At 36.6% G+C, this 19787-nt stretch overlaps 2 protein-coding genes across 2 annotated transcripts in view; one reads left to right on the forward strand and one right to left on the reverse strand.

The window, feature by feature from the left end:
- The window catches only part of CHRM5 (cholinergic receptor muscarinic 5), a 51736-nt gene that overhangs the window by 14713 nt on the left and 17236 nt on the right, over positions 1 to 19787 (reverse strand). The gene's annotated exons all lie outside the window — the stretch shown is intronic.
- The window catches only part of AVEN (apoptosis and caspase activation inhibitor), an 85569-nt gene that overhangs the window by 1098 nt on the left and 64684 nt on the right, over positions 1 to 19787 (forward strand). Inside the window, 2 exon segments of the mRNA XM_036384857.1 lie at positions 18931 to 19030; positions 19033 to 19113. Coding sequence (XP_036240750.1) covers positions 18931 to 19030; positions 19033 to 19113 — 181 coding nt within the window.

The raw sequence follows: 19787 nt of genomic DNA on the forward strand, positions 1-19787 counted from the left end.
TCTGTTAGCATTGTTGCAACATGGAAATCATGTCCCTGGATTGGCAAAGAGATTATAATGATGACCTGATGCTAATTGGTGTTGGCAGCACTGGGAGTCCTAATGTAGATGGACCAGATGCTACCCCAATTCCAGCATCATGTTGATTAGATTCACTTTGACTTTTATGATCCATGGCTTCAATTGAACCCACCCAGTGTTTTATCTGTATTAGAACTCCCATGCTTGCTAGTGGATATAAAAATATAAAATATTAATTTTGTCATTGTATTTAGTCTTATTTTGGGAGATGAAAGTTACAACTCGATTGGTACAGTTACTTAGAATGCTGGTCAGTGCTTTCACATGAAAGCAATATAAATTGCTGAATTCACACTGATGTTTGGGGACAGGTTTGGATCCTGGATGTAAAACAACAGTGTTCCCTCATAAATTGCAGGAGCATGCAGGGGTAATTCAGCACCTCTGTGTATTAGCTGCGGAAATTTCTATCCTGGACTGATTTTTTCCCAAGTCATTCAACTCTGCAATTTAAAACGTTTCTTTTGGGTCACATTAAAATATGTTTTGCCACTGCTCACTTTGTTATTGACTTGGATATGCTCTTTATCTTAGCCTAGCACATAATAGCCAAGACTATTATAATTTGGGACTTTAAAAGTGAAGCAATAGCTAAGATTTTCTGAGAACACTGCTAAAGATTGTTGTGTAATGTAATGTTCTTCCTCCACTGGAGGGTTTTGATGTTAAGCACTATATGGTCTCTTAGTGCACCTGCCACAAATTTTGTGTTTAGCAGCTTGGTTGGGATTGGCTTCCAGCAATCTAGCCACAGCATCAGCAGCTGTACCAGCCTGCAGCTGCTGAATTTTAGTGCTACCTCTGAGCCAATCTCATAATTCACCACTTCTGGAGCAGAGAGAGCCTCCTCCTTCCATCAGTGTAGCCAGCGTTTATCTGACAGAGTTGCCCCCTTTTAATCCCAGCTCCTTAGTGTTTTCTGTGTTCAGCAGAGTGACTTGTATTACAAGAGTGCACCACTTCAGTGATAGGATGCTTGGCCCAGAGTAAGCATTTTGTGTGAGACAAGACCCTGCTGTCTTTCAGCAATAGGGGGTAAATCTTCTGAAGTGGTGGTGAGTGAGCTGCAAAACTGGGAAGTCAGGTAATAAGGCAGGGAGTGTGATGGTTGTACCACATTCCCTTTCCTTCTGTCTGCTGAGATGCTGGGGTCTTCTCAGAAAAAACTTTTTTTTGCTTTTTTTTTTCCTTTTTTTTTTTTACAGTGAAGTAGAAATTGACATTAAATTGCATAATATTTTGTCAGCAATATATCTTTGTCAATTGCATTCATGTAAAAGCACTGTCTAAAAATGTTGTGTTTTGATTGTTTTAATTTAATGGCTCCCAAGCTTGCATTTGAAGCTACAGGAAGGCATTATTTGTGACCTGTACAAGAGGGATAAGAAAGTGTCGTGGTGGCACATTCAGTTTGCAGTTTTGTGGGGCACGAGAAGACTGGGCACTGTGTGCTTTACACTGCTGACGGGGTCCTGTAATTCTTTGGTTTTAGTCGTGGGTGATCAGCTGTGTTATTTGCAAAGCTGGGAAGACCCAGAAATTGCTAAGTCAGTTCTCCCCTCCTCAGCTATATGCTAAGGGAGAAGGAGATCAGGCGTTGTGTTTGTACCCATGCCCTGCATGGTAGATCCAGCTGTGGATCAGAATCTTAGAGAAGAAAGCTTTGTGATTTCTGTCAGCTCTTGAGAAGGTGGTTCTCTGAGTAAATTCCCAGCTCCACTTTTGAAACAAGATGCTGCCTCTCTTAAATATGAAATTGATTTAGAAACTATGAGAAAAAGTGTTCTTATTCCTTTTGAAGAGGGAAAAGGATCTTCCACTTGTTATGTCTTTTTGTAACTAGTGTGCATGTTGATTTAACTGGCTTGATTACTGAAGATTTTGTGTCCTCCCTTCAAAAATGAATGTCTAATTAAGACCAGCTGGTTTACCAAATGGCAGATTTCTTTGTAGTTCTGTCATCTTGAATATTTTTCCATTGTTTCAGTCTGCTTTAGCTCATCTATGCTACATTAAATAAATAAAACACATTTGAAATTACTCAATTTTAGTAAAATGTGGCATTTTAATGCTTAAAGTAAATTGACATTGGTCCAATATTATCTCGCACTTTTAGTTTAACTCAGAATTCATGTTTTATGTACTGCCAGAATTTTAAAATTGCTCTCTTTAAGAAATACCGTATATTAAAATAGAAACAACTTTCTGAAATTGTGGATATGAGGCTGGGTTTTATTTTGATGGTCCTTGACCACATTTTTTGAGCATTGGTAGTAGTTTAAGGAGATTTTCTTTTGTCCTTTAGGTTTATTACATTTGCAATTTATGAGGTATTCTTTTAACTTTCCATTCAATGATACACTGAGTGTGCCTGTGATACATGCTGCTACTCCAGTGCAGTTGGAATTGGCAGGTCTGTTTCAATGTTCCTTTTTTGGCTTTGGGCAGTGTTGCAGTAAACATTTTATTGTTCACAAATGGATGTTAAGAGATGGATTTTAGTGCAGTCTTTCTCATGTGTGGTTAGTTTCAAGATGCATCACATTAATTTAGTATTTTTTGTATCTTCATTCTTGTAGTCCATGCACATATTAGAAGTGATCTAAGAGAACATCTAATGCTGTCAGCATCAGATTAATTTTCCTAATTAGCATGAGTGAACCGTTTACCATCTAAGCAACTGCAAAAAGCAGTTGAGAGGCACAGTAACAAAAATAACAAATACAGATATATTTGATTGCCTTTAGAACACTGTGACAGAACTTGTGCAGATAGAAGAATAGATTTCTGGATTTTGAAGACAGTAAATGTTCTGACATTTTGTGTTAATGTTCTCAAAAACAACTAGAAAAAACTTATTTAGATTAATGTACATCAATTTGTGAGCTGTACTTAATTGCTAATGCAGTGTGAAGAGCTTCCCTTCTCAGAAGTTTCTCTACTGTGATGGCTCAGTATCAAACTGGTTTTGTTAAATGGGATTCTGCAAGGCTTCATTCTGTATCTACTCATGTTCAGTTTTCTATTAATAATTCCACCAGGGAATATACAGTGTTGATATTTGCAGACAGTGCTAAGCTGGCAGGAGGGTGGAGCACAGAACACAGTCTCAACAAATGGAAGAAACACCCTGCATTTGGGTGTGATTCAAGGTCATATATAATACAACCACATCTACATAGGAAATATCTGTAGCAGTGTGTGACTGATTAAGGTGCAATTTTATAGAAGAGAACTGTCAGCTTAATGGATGAGAAGGTATCAATTAGTGATGCCAGTACAGTCAAGAACTAGTTCTATTTTTTGCAAGATTGGGACTAGCTGGGAAAGTTCAGAGGGAAGGAATGAAGAAATATGTAAAGAGGATATCACCAAGGAGAAAGGCTGAAGAACCTGGTTCTTCCTCTTTTTATATTATTTATGTATTTATTTCAATTTTTTTTTTGAAAAAGAGGACACTTCGGACAGGCCTGGTTAGCAATGTTCCATAGAGTAGAGAGGTTGCTGCAAAGAGATCCATTTTAGGCAGGACAAGAAGAAAAACATTATTAAGAAGGAAGAGGTTTAATTGGGGCCTTGAGAATAAAATTTGTGACTGAAAGATTAGATAGCTTGTGTAGCAAGTACATGGGAATCAGGACAGAAAAATATTAATAATGAAGGTTACTGAATCTACTCACTAGACCCGCTGTGTAACCACTTGTCACAGCCCTGTTTATTTTTCTTTTATTTTTTCAAGGCTGTCTGGGCAATGGAAAAGCATAAATGCTTTTTATACACCCAAAGTTAATTTATTCTTTTTGGGTTCTAGACCATAGAAAAACCTTTTTTTTACAGTGGGACTCCAGAGTTTCATAATAGTCCCTAATTGTTTAGTGTGGCATGGTGTAGTGATATTTATTGTTATTCATTCAGCATATTTTACCAGCTTTCCTGCTGATATAACAAGAGATTTGTATTGAAGCATCCCATTACACAGATGAATATCGTTGCTGCAGAGCAACTTCATGTCTGACTCTTTTTCTGTAACTTCCTTGGAAAGAGCTTGAGGGGTTTTTTTTAGATGGCTGTGCATTTCTGTCCTCACCTACTTAAATGCTTTTGTTCCTCTTTTCTACTCTCAAATCTCTGGGGTAGTAATTTGGTAGCTTTTTGGTAACAGGTTGTCCTAGATATTTTCTAGCTTAAAGAAGTAACTTTACTGGCTGCATATTTGGTTAATTGTGTGAAACACAGCTTTCAATCATAATCTTATTTAGATTTAAATCCAATCCAGTAAATTGGTGTGGATTTTATTCAGAGGAAATATAAAATTGTAATTATTTGAATATTGCAGAAGAACTTCCCATCATATTTAACTGAAGATTTTAGAATTTCGGGAAGAACTGAAACTCCTCAGGCTAAGAATGGTGCATCCAAGCGTGCATCCAAGCGTGCATCCGTCCGGGCGATGTGCCGGTGCTGGAAGGCACCAGTAGGTACCAGTAGGTGATGCAGGCAGCCCGCCCCTTGTCCCGTGCTGGGCCCGAATTCCTTGGTGAGGAGTCAGGATGTGTGCACATCATGGGGTTGGAATGTTCTCCTCGTCTCAGGGTGGTGTTTTCTGAACACCCAACGTGTGAAAGTCACACGTACGTGTGAGTTATTAGGACTTGCCCCTGGGTCTTTGAAACACAGCTGTGAAGAAAAGTTATTTGTCGGAAGGGTACACTTTGTAATTCTGAGCTAAAAATCTTGTTGTGCTACTGAGATGAGTGTTTGGTCCCAGATAGCACAATACAGGAGTTTGTTTGGGTACATCAAGTGAGAGACGGTAAGCATTTCTGCTGAAAAGTAAACAAATTTGTAGAAGTGATGAATTTGTTTTAAAAGTTGTGCCATGCAGTGCTGCTGCTGTTTTTCCTCACAAAAGAAACTTGGTAGTTTCAGGAGCCCTGTTCAGTTTGAGTTTCCAGCCAGTCTAATAGTGCTGCACAGTGTTTTGTAGCAGTCAGAAGGTGTCACTGTATTAAAAAAAGAATTAAACAAATGCTGATGATTGATTCAGTGGTGATTTAGAGACTTAAAAAAAGTATGGCAGAATATTTCTTACAGGTTTTCACAATCACAGGACTTCAAGCCTGTGTGATTCAGTGTTCTGTGGTAAGGCATAGAGGGGGGTCCATTTATTTCCCATTTATTCTTTCATGTGTGCAATTCCTCTGTATTATGTGTATGTAGGGGGTCTAGGGGGGAGGGTTGAGTTTTTCTGTTTTGTTTGTTTTATTTTTTAAAATAAGTCTTCAACTTCTCTGCAGGTAGACACTGTAATAAACTGCTGTAAAACCATAGATCTGCTGGAGTGTGTAAGAACCTTGCCTTAAGGGCCTGTTTCTATTCCTGTTTCTCTTTTCCCAGAGGATAATTCTACATTAGAGACTGTACAGCCTCTCTCCTTAACCCTGAAATAGCCAGGGTCTTTGTCTTTTAGGAACAGAGTGGTGATGCTGCGCTACAGTTCTTCCTAGGCTCTTTCACTGACCTGTTGGGAGGCCTTGAGTTTTTTCTGGTTGCCATACAAACAAGGGGGTTTTGCTGGCTTGCCTTTTTTTTTTTTTTTTTGATTTGTTTTGGTTGTTGGTTTGGGGTTTTTTTTTCCCCTTAGTTTTTTTCTTCAGTGTCATGTTTCAGACTGCATTATTCACATTATGCTGCTTTGCTGATTTCACTGGTGTATTATGTTCCTTTAAATTTGTAACAAAAGGTGGCATGCTCATGGAAGCAACAGAAGTGCAAATAATCTCATCCTCAGTATGTCTTTTTCTTCCACTTCAACAAAATTGTTAGCAAGGATGTTAAAGGATTATTGTCTCAGAGCAAAATGTTTTTCTAGAGACAAAATTTAAAAAAATAATTGTGCTAATGTGAAAAAGTGGTTCCTGCAGTGATTTTGGTGTGGCTCTCAGTTTGAATTACTGTCAAGGATGGGGTTTTGATGCAAATTTGATTTGCAGGTTACAGGTTACACTTGGGTGTAATATTAGTGAACTCAGTGTGGTTTCACTCCTGATGGAGCCAGAGTTGAAGCTGTCCACCGGTTGTCCAAAAAGCTGAACACTGTCTGTATCTCACGACTGCAAACTGGATGCAGAGTTCTCCTGCAGTTACTGCTCTGTGTGCACCTAAGTGGGCTCACCAGTGTGAACTGTAGCATGTAAGGATATGATGGGCACATAAAATCATGGGATTGTAGTGCATCCCAGCAGGTACAGCCCAGTCCTTGTTGGTAATTTGGATATGTTTGCACTCTCAGAAAGTTCTAAATTACTTTTAAAGCTTCTTCTTGGCAGTGTTAACTTCATGGTCTAGGAGCATCATTGTTAGGTAACTCTTATTGTTCAGAATTATACTCCAGACCAATAGCAAAATAAAATTAGATTTTAACATCTTGGGGTTTTAAGTGTGATGTTGGACACTGATTCTTCACTACTATCTTAAGGTGCATGTTGGATTTAGGGAAGCATATTCTTTAAGGCTATTTAGAAAAATATCTTTCACAGGATTTCTCCCTCCACCCTCTTCCAAAAAAGGTTGGAGGTGGATGAGGAAGAGATATCAGAGGTTTGAGTGGTGATTTCTAAAATGTCTGCAGTAAGTTGCATTCAGATTTGATATAAGAATTACAAAGGTTGCTTTTTGAGTGAATGCAGTGACAGATATTTGAAAACATCGATGGTATTATACCACTCTGGTATAGTTATGAAACAGTTTCATAATGGTGGTTCAAATATGAAACAACATTGCGACACTGAGCATCTCAAGAGGCTGATAGTGACAAAATAAACATGGAGATGCGATACACGTATGTGGAGTTTTCCACTACCACTTGGTAAGTTTTGTTCTGTTTGTGTAGAATTGTTTGAGCCTTTTTTAATGTTAGGCTTTTTACAGATGTTACTAGATATGAGTCATGCTCTTTTCTTCAGCTGTAAATAGGTTTGGACATAAGAACTTTTCAGGATCTAGACTTATTTCTTCTGGTTTTTCATACTGGTATTCTGCAACTTTTGTGATGCTTTTCAGTAGTAGTGATGCTTTTCAGAGAGGAATCTTTAGTTATACCAGGTTATAGTCACATGACTAATCTGTTTGAATTACCCATAACAGATTTTAAAAATCAAGGAGAGAGAAATATTTTTTGCTGCTGAAGTTGTTAAGAAAGTTTTAGAACCATACTTTGTGACTGTTTAAGCAGTAGCAATTTGATGTAGAAACATCAAGAACAAGTCTCTTTCTTGTGTATGTGATGAAATGTTTTTTGCTTTTAACTGGAGCATCATTCCTGTTAGGCAAAACATTGATTTCAGAATCAGATATCTCTCTTGGCTAATACTATCTTTAGCTAACTCAGAGTGCTGACTTCCAGTATCCAACCTTTATGAGCCAGTCTTAGTATTTCATCCCTCTTTCAAAAATTCTCATCCCGTACAATAAAGACTAGAAGCTTTTTCTTCATGCTACCTGTTCTCTCAGCTGCCCTTTCTGCTAATTAAGCTTCTCCTCAGCTTTGGTAGATCTCTCTAAAGGTCACCAATAGAGCAAACTAGTGAAGAGGATTACTCTTTGTAGGGATATTTTTTTTTCTTTTCAAGCAAGAACCTTTGAGTCAAGTCTCTTCCTTCCTCAGTCTAAAGGGAAAAAAAAACCCAAAAAAGCTTTAGCTTTTTCCTTTTTTCCTCAAGTTTAAAAAAATTGTTTATAGTAGAAACTTGAATTTGTACTGGAAGAGTTCTGATACCTAGGTGAACAATAAGAAAGTAAATTGTTTCTGAGAGGCAACACTGAAAAATCACTGAAGGCTCACTACAAATTCATCAATAGGTCACTATATCCATATGAAAAGACTGTGAACATACAAACACATGTGTAACCTCTTCTCCATTAATACTTTTACAGAAATAATTTTTAGCTTACCCTGGTGTGTGTCACTGTAATGATGGAATAGATTGAATGTTTAATGATACAATTTGATCTTATTAGTACTGTTGACAAATCAGAAAGTGCAATACACAAAATATTAAAAATCAAGATTTTTGTTTTGTCTTTGCATTTTATCAGGTGTAGTCTGGAAAACATAGTGCATAAAAACAAAATGATTTGCAAATATCTATACTGACTTGTTTAAGCTGACTGCCAGGAATTGCAATTAAATGACTGTTACAAATGCTTGTTTTCTGTTGAATAATTGAAAGGAGAAAAAAAATCTTATTTAAATTACATGAAACCCTGAAGGAGAAAGTATAATGAAAAGTGGTTTAATTATTTTCTGTGAGACAGCAAAACAGACTGATGACCTTATCAGTATTTATTTTCTTGCCTTATTGTATTCTTTGTTAGCCCCAGAAAATACTGGATATGATGCAGAGAAAAACCTCTCTTAATAAGGTAATGTATTATTTTCAGCTCTTTCAAAATATATGGCAAAAACATCCTTGTGTGTGTCAGTTTACGTTAGAAACAGTTGTGGGTAATGTTACAGAGCCATTAGCACTGACTTTGATAAAAAGGCAGGCAGGGGATACAGAGCCCATGTTAGAGAGTTCACGATGAAAAAGTTTCAGTCTGCAATGCCTACTGAGGCGAAGGATTTGAGGATGTGGAAAAAAGTTCAATCTGCAATCTGTTTTCTTCCAGTTTCAAATACAAAGTGCAGTGAAGCTTTTTTTCACTTCTTAGATAAGTGACCTGCCAATGAACTTGAAATAATTTTTAATCTGAATTTTCCTCAATTCCCTCAATTTCCCTCAATTTCCTTCAATTTTTTTCAGATCCTTTGTACTTTATATACAAACATGAGGGTATTGTCATGAAGAGAGTAGGAATGAAAGACTGACCTTAAGTGTTACATTCTTGTTCTCTTTTTTTTTTTTTTTTTTTAATGTGTGTGGTGATTGTGCATCTGCAGGACACATAGGCCAGCAGGTTCTCGAGTTCTCCTACTGGAAGTGTCCAGGTGCTGTATAAAGTAGAATAGATCTGGCTGAGAAAAAAGGCTAGATCTCCCACTCCAGTGTGTAAAACCACTGTATTCTCATGGGAAGTGGGAGGTGCAACTTGGGATGCATTTGTGTAGAAAAGGGAATTGAATTTATTTCCACTTTCTGGATAAAATGCTGTTGTTGCGCAATAGCTGAAGAAACATGGATTGTATTTATTCACACATCTCTTTGCTTTGTTTTGGCACTCCCCTCTCTTTTGCCTCAGTCCCCATCTATTCTCAGTTCATTGCAGGACAAGCAGAACTATTTTTGCTAGAGAAAATATTGTTTCTGTCCAAAATGCACAGCTTTGAGACCAAGTGCATGCCACACATTGATGATAAATAATTCTGCTTCTGACTTACCTGAGTCAAGACAGTGTGATGTCTCTACACCTTTTATCATTGATGTACAGACACAGTCCCCAAACACACTTATCATTAATTCTTGGACTGTGGTATAGGAGTTGGAGAGCATGCTCTGGGATACTACTGCCTTTACTATCTTTGAGTTATCCTTCTGAAAGGGCTTGAAAATGGGGTGTGTGGTGTGTAGCTGCCTTTTCTTTTGGGGCAGCATGGTAGAGATGCATTGTGCATAATACAGCTGTATTTTAAATTACAGTGCATGTGGATTCAACCCAAGTCTATCACTTTCAAAGGCAAACCCACACAAATCAGACATTTGGCCATAATTTGCTACATTATGGGACAACACCTTGCACAGTGCCTGAGAGAACTCCAGTTGATCAATTCTTTTTCGGCTGAATTTGTTCTAGGAAAGGTGCTACTGACTTGTGCGAGGCAAATGAATAATGGAGGGTGTAAGTAGCTGGTTTTTTTTCACCACTGGGGTATTCTGTCAGGGAGATCTTGCCTTGACTGTGAGGCAGGGATTACAATCTCTTAGATTCATAACCTTGATGAATTACTATTTCACTGATTTCTCCTTTCCCTGTATCACTGAGCTGGCTGGTTTGCAGATACCTAAGAAAATGGATTAGCTAATTAATTACATTCCTCATGTAATTTAAGACACAAGGAAGAAGAAAGGTTTTGGTGTTTGTCAAGTGGGGAGTTAGTACTCTCTGCATCTTTTCTGGTTTTCCACTATATAAAGAAAGAAATTCATTGTAGTATTGGTCTCGGAAATGCTGTTTAAAACTCTGTGAGTCGAGGATAGCATCTTTTTTGATGTAGCATTGCTGTAGTACGTGGTTATTTTTTTAGCGACTCAATTATTTTTATAATTAATCTAATTCAATATATCTATCCTGCTTGTTTGTTTCTTCATATGGGATTTTGCATTCTGGGTCATAATTACGTATTTTGTTTGCACATCAGACAAACTGCTTTTTATCCTTAGTATCTTTTTTATAACTTACTGTTCATTGATTTACTGTGTGGCTCATTGTTGGTCCTAAAAAGTACCTCTTTTTTACTCCCCTTACTGAAAATATTGTCAAATCAGGCTATTTGTAACTCAAGTTTTTGTGCTTGAACATGCCATGCTGTAAATGTAATAATGGAATTCAATTTACAAAATGCATAATGGCTGGGTCTGCTGGTTTGTTGATAGAAGGGTAGACATGTGAGGTTTTTTGGTAGCATGTGAATTTATATTTATGAAATGGTAATACATTAGTAATGAAAGGTGAAAAATGTAGCAGCTATGCTACTGACAGTGTTGCAGATATAGTGAAAGGGGAGGAAAACAAAATGCTGTTGCCTGGAATTTCTTATACAGGACCTTTATACGGTTTCAAGTTGGTGGAGTGTCTCCTTTTGCAGCTTTAGTTTTCATTATGTAAATATTTATATGTTTGGAATAAGACATTATTGTGTGATGGTTGATCTCAAAAAGTGACAGATGTTGGCAGCTTTAATTTAAAATCAGGATAGAATTTCCCACTGTGAACCAAACACCAGTACTTGTATGTAGAACCTGTAAAATGATGCCTTACACATCTGAATGACTACTTTAAAACCTTAACTGAAAAAGGGGTCTAAAAGCAGTCACATATGGCAAATATTCTGAAGTTTGTTAAAAATTTTATCAAGCAACATAAATATTTCTTGCAAAGGATTTTTCTAAAACTGTATGACTTTGACAAAGGACACCCCTGTGTCCACATGTATTATGTGAGTAGGACTAGTAGTGGAGAATCTGTAAGTCTTTACTGGGAAGAGAAAACAAAATTTATTTTAGAAAAAGGAGTTCAACATTGCAGGAAATTAAAACCAAGGATATGGCTTATGAGTACACTTAGACAATCTAGCAGATAATTGCTGCCAGATATGAAGGAAGGACCTGCTTCCCAGTTCCCATGTTTCATGGCATGCTTCCAGCCTATCTAACCATTATTTGTGCTTGTCTGATAGTGCTGTGAAATGACAAAGGAACTGAAGCTGGCAGAAGGTTAGAGGTAGAAGAGAGAAGGAAACTATTGATTAAGTTTCCATCAGTTTAGGGATACCATTTCAAACAATCCTGTTCTGTTTGGTGTCTTGCAAAATTTTTTCTTCTTTAATGCTATAACAATTGAAAATAGAACAGTGTAGGTGAATATCACTAAGCTATTTCTATATTTTGAAATGCATAGAGAAATAATGTTTTACTCGTATGTGCTTTCTTTTTTACAAAATAGGTGCATTTTAAAAAGCCCTAAACTTTTAACTTGTTAGTAACTCTTATCAAATATTTTTGAATTTAAAGGTAGGTGATTTTTTTGTTGTTATTAAAATGTAAACTTTGGAAGTTTCCTTTCATGTGTAATATAGCAGAGCAGACATCTTTTGAGTGGTTTTTTCGGGGGTTGTTTTTGTTTTTTTTTTTTCTATTTTCATTGTGGCAAAAATAGATCTGTTGACAAACTTTGTCCTGTACCTCTCCTTGCATGAGAAACTCTGAAGCTTCTTCTTGTTGTTTTTGATCTTGGTACAGTTGCTGGATTTTTGTTGCCTTTGTTCTAAAGCTGTGTGCATGTAGGGTTTGTTAAATAAACATTAGACTTGTTAATATAACTAAGGTCTTCTGCATACCTTGCTCTTTTGAGCAGACTTTGTTCCTAGTTTATGTAATAAACTCTGTGAGTTAAAATCAAATTTTTCTCTGTTCTGCAGATGGATGCTTTAACTGAGCTTTTTACATAATTTGTTGCGCTTTTACTTCGTCATTTATACAGTTGCAGAACTACAAAGCTTTTCAATATGTAGAAGTTTATAACAGAAATTATTGAGAGAGCCTCTCTTACCCATTGCCTCATGAAAACTAGTAAAATAGCAATATCCTTTAAAACATCACTTATTTAAGTGTTGAGGTGAATATTTCCCCTCAATAAATTTTGCTTTCTTGATGTTACAGAACTCCTCATGTGTGTTCCTTACAAGTTCTTGTTAAAGCTGTTAATACAACTGCTTTTGCAATTTTAGAAGTGCTGGAATAAAACAGCAAAATGAAATACTAAGGATTAAGTAGACTGCTGGAGGTTTTCAAGCCCTGAGTAGACAAAGCCCCAACCTACATGGTCTGATTTCAGTTTTGACCTTCTTTTGAGTAGGCATTTGGACAAGATGACCTCTTGCAATCCCTTTCAGTTTGGATTACTCTATAATACTGTGACATTAACACGTAAGAATTGAAACAGTTTCAGGATATTGTCAGTCTCTAATGCAGTTTAGGAAACTTCTTTTTAGGAACAGCAGATTTGGTAAAAACAATTATCTTTCTCCAGAAGATTTCCTTTACCACTCCAGAATACAAAGTGTAACTTGGTTTCAAAATAAGACATGCAACATTCACATATGTGGATCCATATGTATGCAATATATAAACTTCTGGTTTTTGCCAAGCACAGCCTATACTTAGGAATAATCAGTAATCTTACTGAAAATGCTGTAACCTTTCTGGCAATGTGCTTTGTAAGGTTTTCTTGAAACCTTTTATTTCTGTCAAGACAAAGGCTCCTATTTTATGTTTGCACTCATATTTTTGACTGATGTTTGTAAGACAAAAAATCAGCTTTTTAAAGTTACTGACAATTTGAAGGTAGAAGAGCTGCCAGGTTTTATGCTGGTCCATATGATAATTTTGTATGAATTGCTTGATAGGTTTACATAGTTGCCAGTAACTTTCATAAAATCATTTCCACTGAGTTAAAGAAAAAATACAGTTGAATTTCTGTTGGTGGAAATGTATTAGTGTGGCAAGTTTAGAAAATCAAAAGTCTCATTATCTATAGACAGCAGCTGGACAAACTTCCTACAGTCTCTTTGTTCACAGCATGGGACAGCCTTGGGGAAAAGAGGCAGAGGGCTACTTCTGCAATTAATGCAACTTGTTGATACTCTACCAAATTTTCCAGTTAGTGCAGAATGAGTACTGAATTTATAATGATACTGTTCTCACAACATACCCCATCAAGTATCCTTCAGTTTGGAGTTTTAATCTAAATCAGTAGAGTGAAATTTTAGCTAGTGGCTTTGTAGTTTGGAAAATCCTGTATCTAATGAGCAGCACTCTCAAATATGCACTTTCTGAAATAAATAATTACTTGGCAGGCTTTGCCAAGAACAAAGTCTTGCTAACCTACAGTGCATGGTTATTAAGTTTAATTTATCTACAAGTCAACAGTTTTCAAACTGGGTCTCTGAAAGCTACAGTATGAAATTTGAGCAGCATGTATTAGATTGGTTCATTTTGTCCCTGTAAGGCTCTCATTCAAAGGACCATGTGCTAATCATGTACTAGCAGGTCATGGAGATTCTTCTGAGAGGGCAGTGAAGGGTGAGCATCAGGATTTATGGATTCTTTTCTAGGCCTTTGAAAGAGAAGGTGGTCTGCCATTTAAATCGGTAGCTACAAACAAAATAACCAAGCTGTTTGCCTTTGGGGCTTTTTCTTTTTCCTTATCTCAGTGAATCTAAAGGAGATATTTAGCTCCTAATAGTTCTCATTTCAATTCAGTGAGGCATAAGATTTGTACAGAATATGGCTTTAGTGGAAATGTTAATGGTTTGTGAGGAAGATGCGGGACACCTTGTAGCCCTGGTGCTTGATCATGTTAAAAATTTAGAGTACAAAGAATATTTTAGGAGATGGGGTTTTGATCCAGCTGAACAGCAAGTTCTGCTTCCATTTGCCATTGTTCTGAATGTAGTCTGTTTTTCTTTAGTATACCATGCAGTTCATTATTTACAGAGTCTGTTAAATTTCCACCACAATAAACCAGATGATGCATTCCTTTGTCAAGTAATTACTTACAAAAAGGGGGATATATATATATATATATATATATGTATAGGGGTTTTAATTAGTTAAATGTATAAAATAAGAAAACTTTGAAGATTTTTATGCTGTATATAACTGTCATGAGGTATTAGCCTATCAATCATAGTAATACATAAATTAAGCTGTCAGGGAATTCTCCTGTACCTTTTTAGTTTTAAATATAAATAAAGTGCATGTAATGAGCACTGTTGCTAAAAAAAGGAATTCTTTTTGAGATTGTGTTGTATCTGTAATGTACTAAGATAATTCCTGGTGTAATCCCATTGCTCCTGTTTGGTTACACTACCAAAAACTTTGAACCATGAAATTTGAAGCAAGTATGTCTGTCCAAGAGTAATTTAAGTCATTAATGACTGAGTGTCTCTAACATTAAAGAGTAACAGTCTTTAACATCTCCACTTTGGTCTGCCCAGAGGAACCACTAAGAACTCAATATCAGCCAAACTGTTTTACTAATTTACATGCATACAAGTCTCCATATACAGACTTCTATTCTGTGAAACAATTTAAGGTGTAGACATCGTGAATGGCTTTGCTGCTTAATTATAAATGTTTTTTTGACCCTTTGACTTAAAAGTCCCTTCTGTGAAAATTTGGCCTTAACAGATGCTGCCAAAGTTAGAATGACAACCAAAAGATTGTCTCTGCATATACACCTTAGTATTTTAAAAATAAATAAGAAAAAAAAGATATGTGCTCATTCATGATGCAGCTGATAATCTGGATCAGATTCAACCCAGAGAATATTTTAATTTTTTCTTGCTGGCCTTTTACCCTGATGAGAAGAGAAAATGGGATTGAGACATCTTGGTAAGCTTGAATGTCCTTGCACTTGACCACAGCTGTACAGCAGTTTCTATGAAGGGAAGAGGGAATCAAGACAGAAGTTTATTTAAGGAATTGGTGTGTGCTGTTGCTTGTTGTGAGAGCAGCAAATGTAGGGAATAGACAGTGGTTATGGGTGTCCATGAATATGCAGGGATCCCCATATGGCACTGACTGTTTTTTGTGACTGAGTGGATATATATGATGTCTGAGGTATTGTGGGTGAGTGTCCATAATAAAGAATGGAAAAGATTAAGGAAATGTGAATATGTTGTAGCTGTAATTCAAAACAGTAATACAGAGATAAAGTAGCACTTAATCAATATAATTTTGAAGAGTTTCTAAAGATAATTTGGGAGGGAAGTGAAGAAGTCAAATAGCTATGCTCTTTCTAAGAGATTAACAAAAAAGCTCAAATGAAGTTTACATACTGTAAAGTGACATATTGGGAAGATAACTGGGAGGAATGCTGCAAAATAAATAAGAATGGAAATCTAGTAATGCATGTTCCCTACATGATAGGGAACAGCAGGTGGTCCAGAGAAAGGTAAACTGAATGTCTGATGATTCTGTTACTGTAGAATAAGTACAGTATTCCAAGTACTGACGAAGATGAAGTTCCAATTTTTTTCCTTCAGTGTAACCAGAATTGAACAGGAAGAAGGCTATAAGCTCTAGCTCCTGTGGCTTCCTAAGGATAGTAAGTACAGTTTTAGAAAGTCTTAATGGAAGCCCTGACTTTTAATGCACTTTGAGTTTTGTTTTGTAAAAGGGCTGTGAGCCCAACAATTCTTGTTGAGTGCTTGGACACATGTACTTAACATGCCAGGACTGATTGCACTTTCAGTGAATAGTGGTTGAGTAATTGAAGTGGGATGCAAGAGGTCACTGTTGCACTTTCTCCATTGCGTACTTTGATCCAAACCACTCTGGGATCCAGGAAAGTGCAGAAGGATGACCCCAGGGGAAATTACTTGTTTAGAGCAATGTTGACTTCATTTAAACACCTTCATTCCTGAACCACGTGCATCAATGTGTTCTTATCTGTAAGAAAAGTCAAACAAAAAGCCCACTTTCTGATATTTTCTCAATACCATACTGTCCCCAACCCTGTATGTAAAATTAGTGTACTAAAGTATTTTTTTTCTCTGTTAGACTGTGGTCATTTGTACTATGCACTTAGCTTTCCTTTAGAAGAAAAGTGCAGTCACAGGCTCTCATAAAGGATAAAAATGCATTGCTTGGCAGAAGACCACAAATTATGAAAGTTCCTCTGCAGGGGAGCTTAGCCCTTTCCCTGTTGTTTGAGTGCTTTAGTGTTTAGGTGGAATATTGCACACTTTTTTTTTCATTCTTCTGATATGCAAAATATTCTGAAGGTTTCCTGGTTTTGTTCAGCTGGATTTTTGCATGCTTGGCACACTTGAAAATTTCAATGAAATGTGCAAATGGCGATGCATTACTGTCTGGAACTGAGGCACAGCAGATAGTTGCTATACCTCCTGTGGTATCATGTGGTGTTAGAACACTGAGCAATAACATGTAGATAGCTTAATACTATTTAAAGGCCTATGTTTTTCTCCTTACATGAGTAATACTTTTTAAAGGTTATATCTGAGTTGGCTTCTAGAATTTGTTTCAGCTTGTATCTTTTGTGATTTGACAATGTGGCAAGAGGGTAGTTTATTTCATTACACATAGGACAGATGTTTGCTCTGTACTGATTACGACTCATATTCAGTAAGGTGGGGTGACAATGTTAGTAGCATATGGTGTAGCTGAATAGGCTGCTAAGAGAAAGGTGATTAAGGTGTATGTTTCTGAGTTCCTGGGGTTCTTACTTGGTAGCTGTCATGTGAGATGGTAGAGCAACGATTTTCTGAAGTTTCACTGATAAGTTTTTAATGTATTTGAAAATTTTAACACATCTTTAAATTAATTGAATGTTGACTATTCAATTGTGATTATTTGCAGTTTTGTTTTGTAGTTTGGTGGTGCATCATGTAAGATTTTCCATTAAATATTTATTGGAAATGGAAGCAGGTTTTTATTTGAAGTTTACTTGTTTGGACAGTAAGCTTCAGGACAGTACTTGCAGAACCAGGTTGCACAGCTGCTGTTAATGCTCCTGAGAATTTGTGGTTTATTTCTTGAAGTTAACTATTTCACTTCTAAGAAGGGAAATTTTCTTGAGGTGCACTGTATAGCATATGCAGCTGATAACAGAAAGTGAAAAAGAATTTAATCTGGCTTAAGAGAAAACATTTGTATCTGGAAGCTTGTTGAACTATGGCAGTGGTACTCCTGGGTATTTTATGTTTAAAGCTGAAAGGAATTCTTCAAACAAGTCTATAAGAAGTAATTGTCTATAATGTTATAGTTGCTTAAGATGATTCTGCTCTTTTCTTAAAAATAAAGTACAAAACTGATCTATCTTTGTAGCACTGTTCTTGCTTTGACCTGTGAATTGTATCAGCTCCAAGTTATTTTGGGCACTGAATTTCTCTAGGTTTGCTGGATTATAGCAAATCATTAATTTCATGGAGAAGAATAGAGAAGTATTAAGTTGGGTTTGTGGTTTTTGTGGTTTTTGTTGTTGTTGTTGTTGTTGTTGTTTTTTTTTGTATGGAAATTATGGCTCTGCCTCAGTTTCCAGTAATGTAATTGTCACTTCATCTACTTGTTCACATAACCAACTGTTTACCTACAACAACCATTTTAGTGTATTTATCTGATGAATACAATGAATACAAAGAAAAGAGAATTTACCTGAAAATTGCACAGAACCAGTGAGAATGCATAGAATATTTTCCTTTTTGTCATGTTTGACACCTGAGAGTGCATTTGTGTAATTGTGACAGATTTAATCTCTTGCCTGTTGAGTGCTCCTCCCTCCAGGAAGCAAATATTTCTTTTTGTGAAGCAACAGTCATTTCAACTAAAACCCAAGCTCCGGGAGAGCTGCATATATAGAATTCAAGACAGGGGATAGTTTTCCACAGCTGTTGAGTACTTGTGGCAAATGCCTATTTTGCTTTTATCTTGACTCTACAATAAGTTCTACTTTTGACCCTAGGACTTTTTAAGAGATTAAGATTAGTAGGTTGACTGCTAGCAGTGTATTTAATTTTTTTCATTTCTATTTCCATAAAATAGCTTTCATGAAGGAAATTAAATTTGATTAATTTTTCCATATTACTTGACTCTATAGTTGGTTATAATGGAAATTCTTACATAAATCACCATTTTCAAAGTTTTTTTTGCAGAATCTATCTTTTCCTATTCCACTGTACAAACATTGTTTCTTTCAGTTAAAACCTGTATCACTGCAACACTTGGACAGAGACAGAGACTCTTGGTTTCAATTCTTAGTTCCACTCCCTATCCATTGCTCTCAGTTTTAGGAAGAAGGCTATTTTGAAGTCATTATGAATTTTCAGAATAGAAGGGAAAGTAGTGGAAGTTGTATCAGTGTCACTGCTTGATCCCGTGTAGGAGCTGAAGCTTTACTCAATACTTTTAGTTACATTCTTGATGAATTACATACAGTTCACAAAGATAGTAAGTTCACCAGCTGAAATGTATGTGGGCATCCAGATGGATTTGTCTTTCTGGGTTTTATTTCTGTGGTTGGTATTGTTTGCATGAATGATTTTTGAAATGCAGAACAAAATGCTGTTAAGTTGCAATGGCTTAACTGTCCATTTGATTGTCACAGGTAGAGGAGGATGATGATGATACTGAATCACTACATGAAGAAGGGAAGGAAGAAGTGAAATGCTATTCAAGAAGAAAGGTATTTTCTAACTGGAGCCGTTATGAGATACAGAAAAAGAGGGACAGAATGAAGTTGGGGAGTCACAGAGAGGAACAGACTTCAGTGTTTTGCTTAGCTCAGCAGGTAAGCTTTTTCCAATCTGTAGGGCTTTTTAGTTTTGTATTTTGAGACATGGCTACTTTTCTGGCTGTTGTCGTTGATGATGAAACTCCATGCTAGAATACCATTCCTGTCTGCCTCAGTAAGTCTGCCATTTATGTATTTTAGAGTGTTGAAATTCTCCATGGGTGCAGCCTCATAGCATACAGGCTGCACGGAGCTGTGACAGATGGGGAGTAAGAGAGGGATGCTGGCTAGTGCATTTATGGCCTTCTGGTCAAAAGATGGGTCTGAGTGTGTGCAGCATCCAGTAACATTGAGCTTATTCTTGCTGATCTTGGTTATTGGATAGTTTTCCAGGAAACAAAAAAAAGTTGCTGGTTTGACAAAACACAACAAACAGGCAGCTGCTTGCTCTTGTTTGTTTCAACAGAGATTTTTGATCAGCACTGTAGAAATGTGTGCATGAATAGCAAGTGTTGCTCTCCTTGAAAATAATGACCAGTTGTTTTCCCCTGTTTAGAGGAGATAATAAAGGAGAAGGTGGAGGGACAGTCTGTACTAGATGCTGGGGTTATTCAGCCATTTGTTAATAGTATGGGGTTGTTACACTAAAACCAGTGTAAAATGGTTTTAGTGTAACAACCATTACACCTAAAATTATTTTAGAAACTCTTAATATGCCATTGTGTTGGAAT

Source organism: Molothrus ater, chromosome 6, assembly GCF_012460135.2.
Source record: "Molothrus ater isolate BHLD 08-10-18 breed brown headed cowbird chromosome 6, BPBGC_Mater_1.1, whole genome shotgun sequence".
Lineage (NCBI taxonomy): Eukaryota > Metazoa > Chordata > Aves > Passeriformes > Icteridae > Molothrus > Molothrus ater.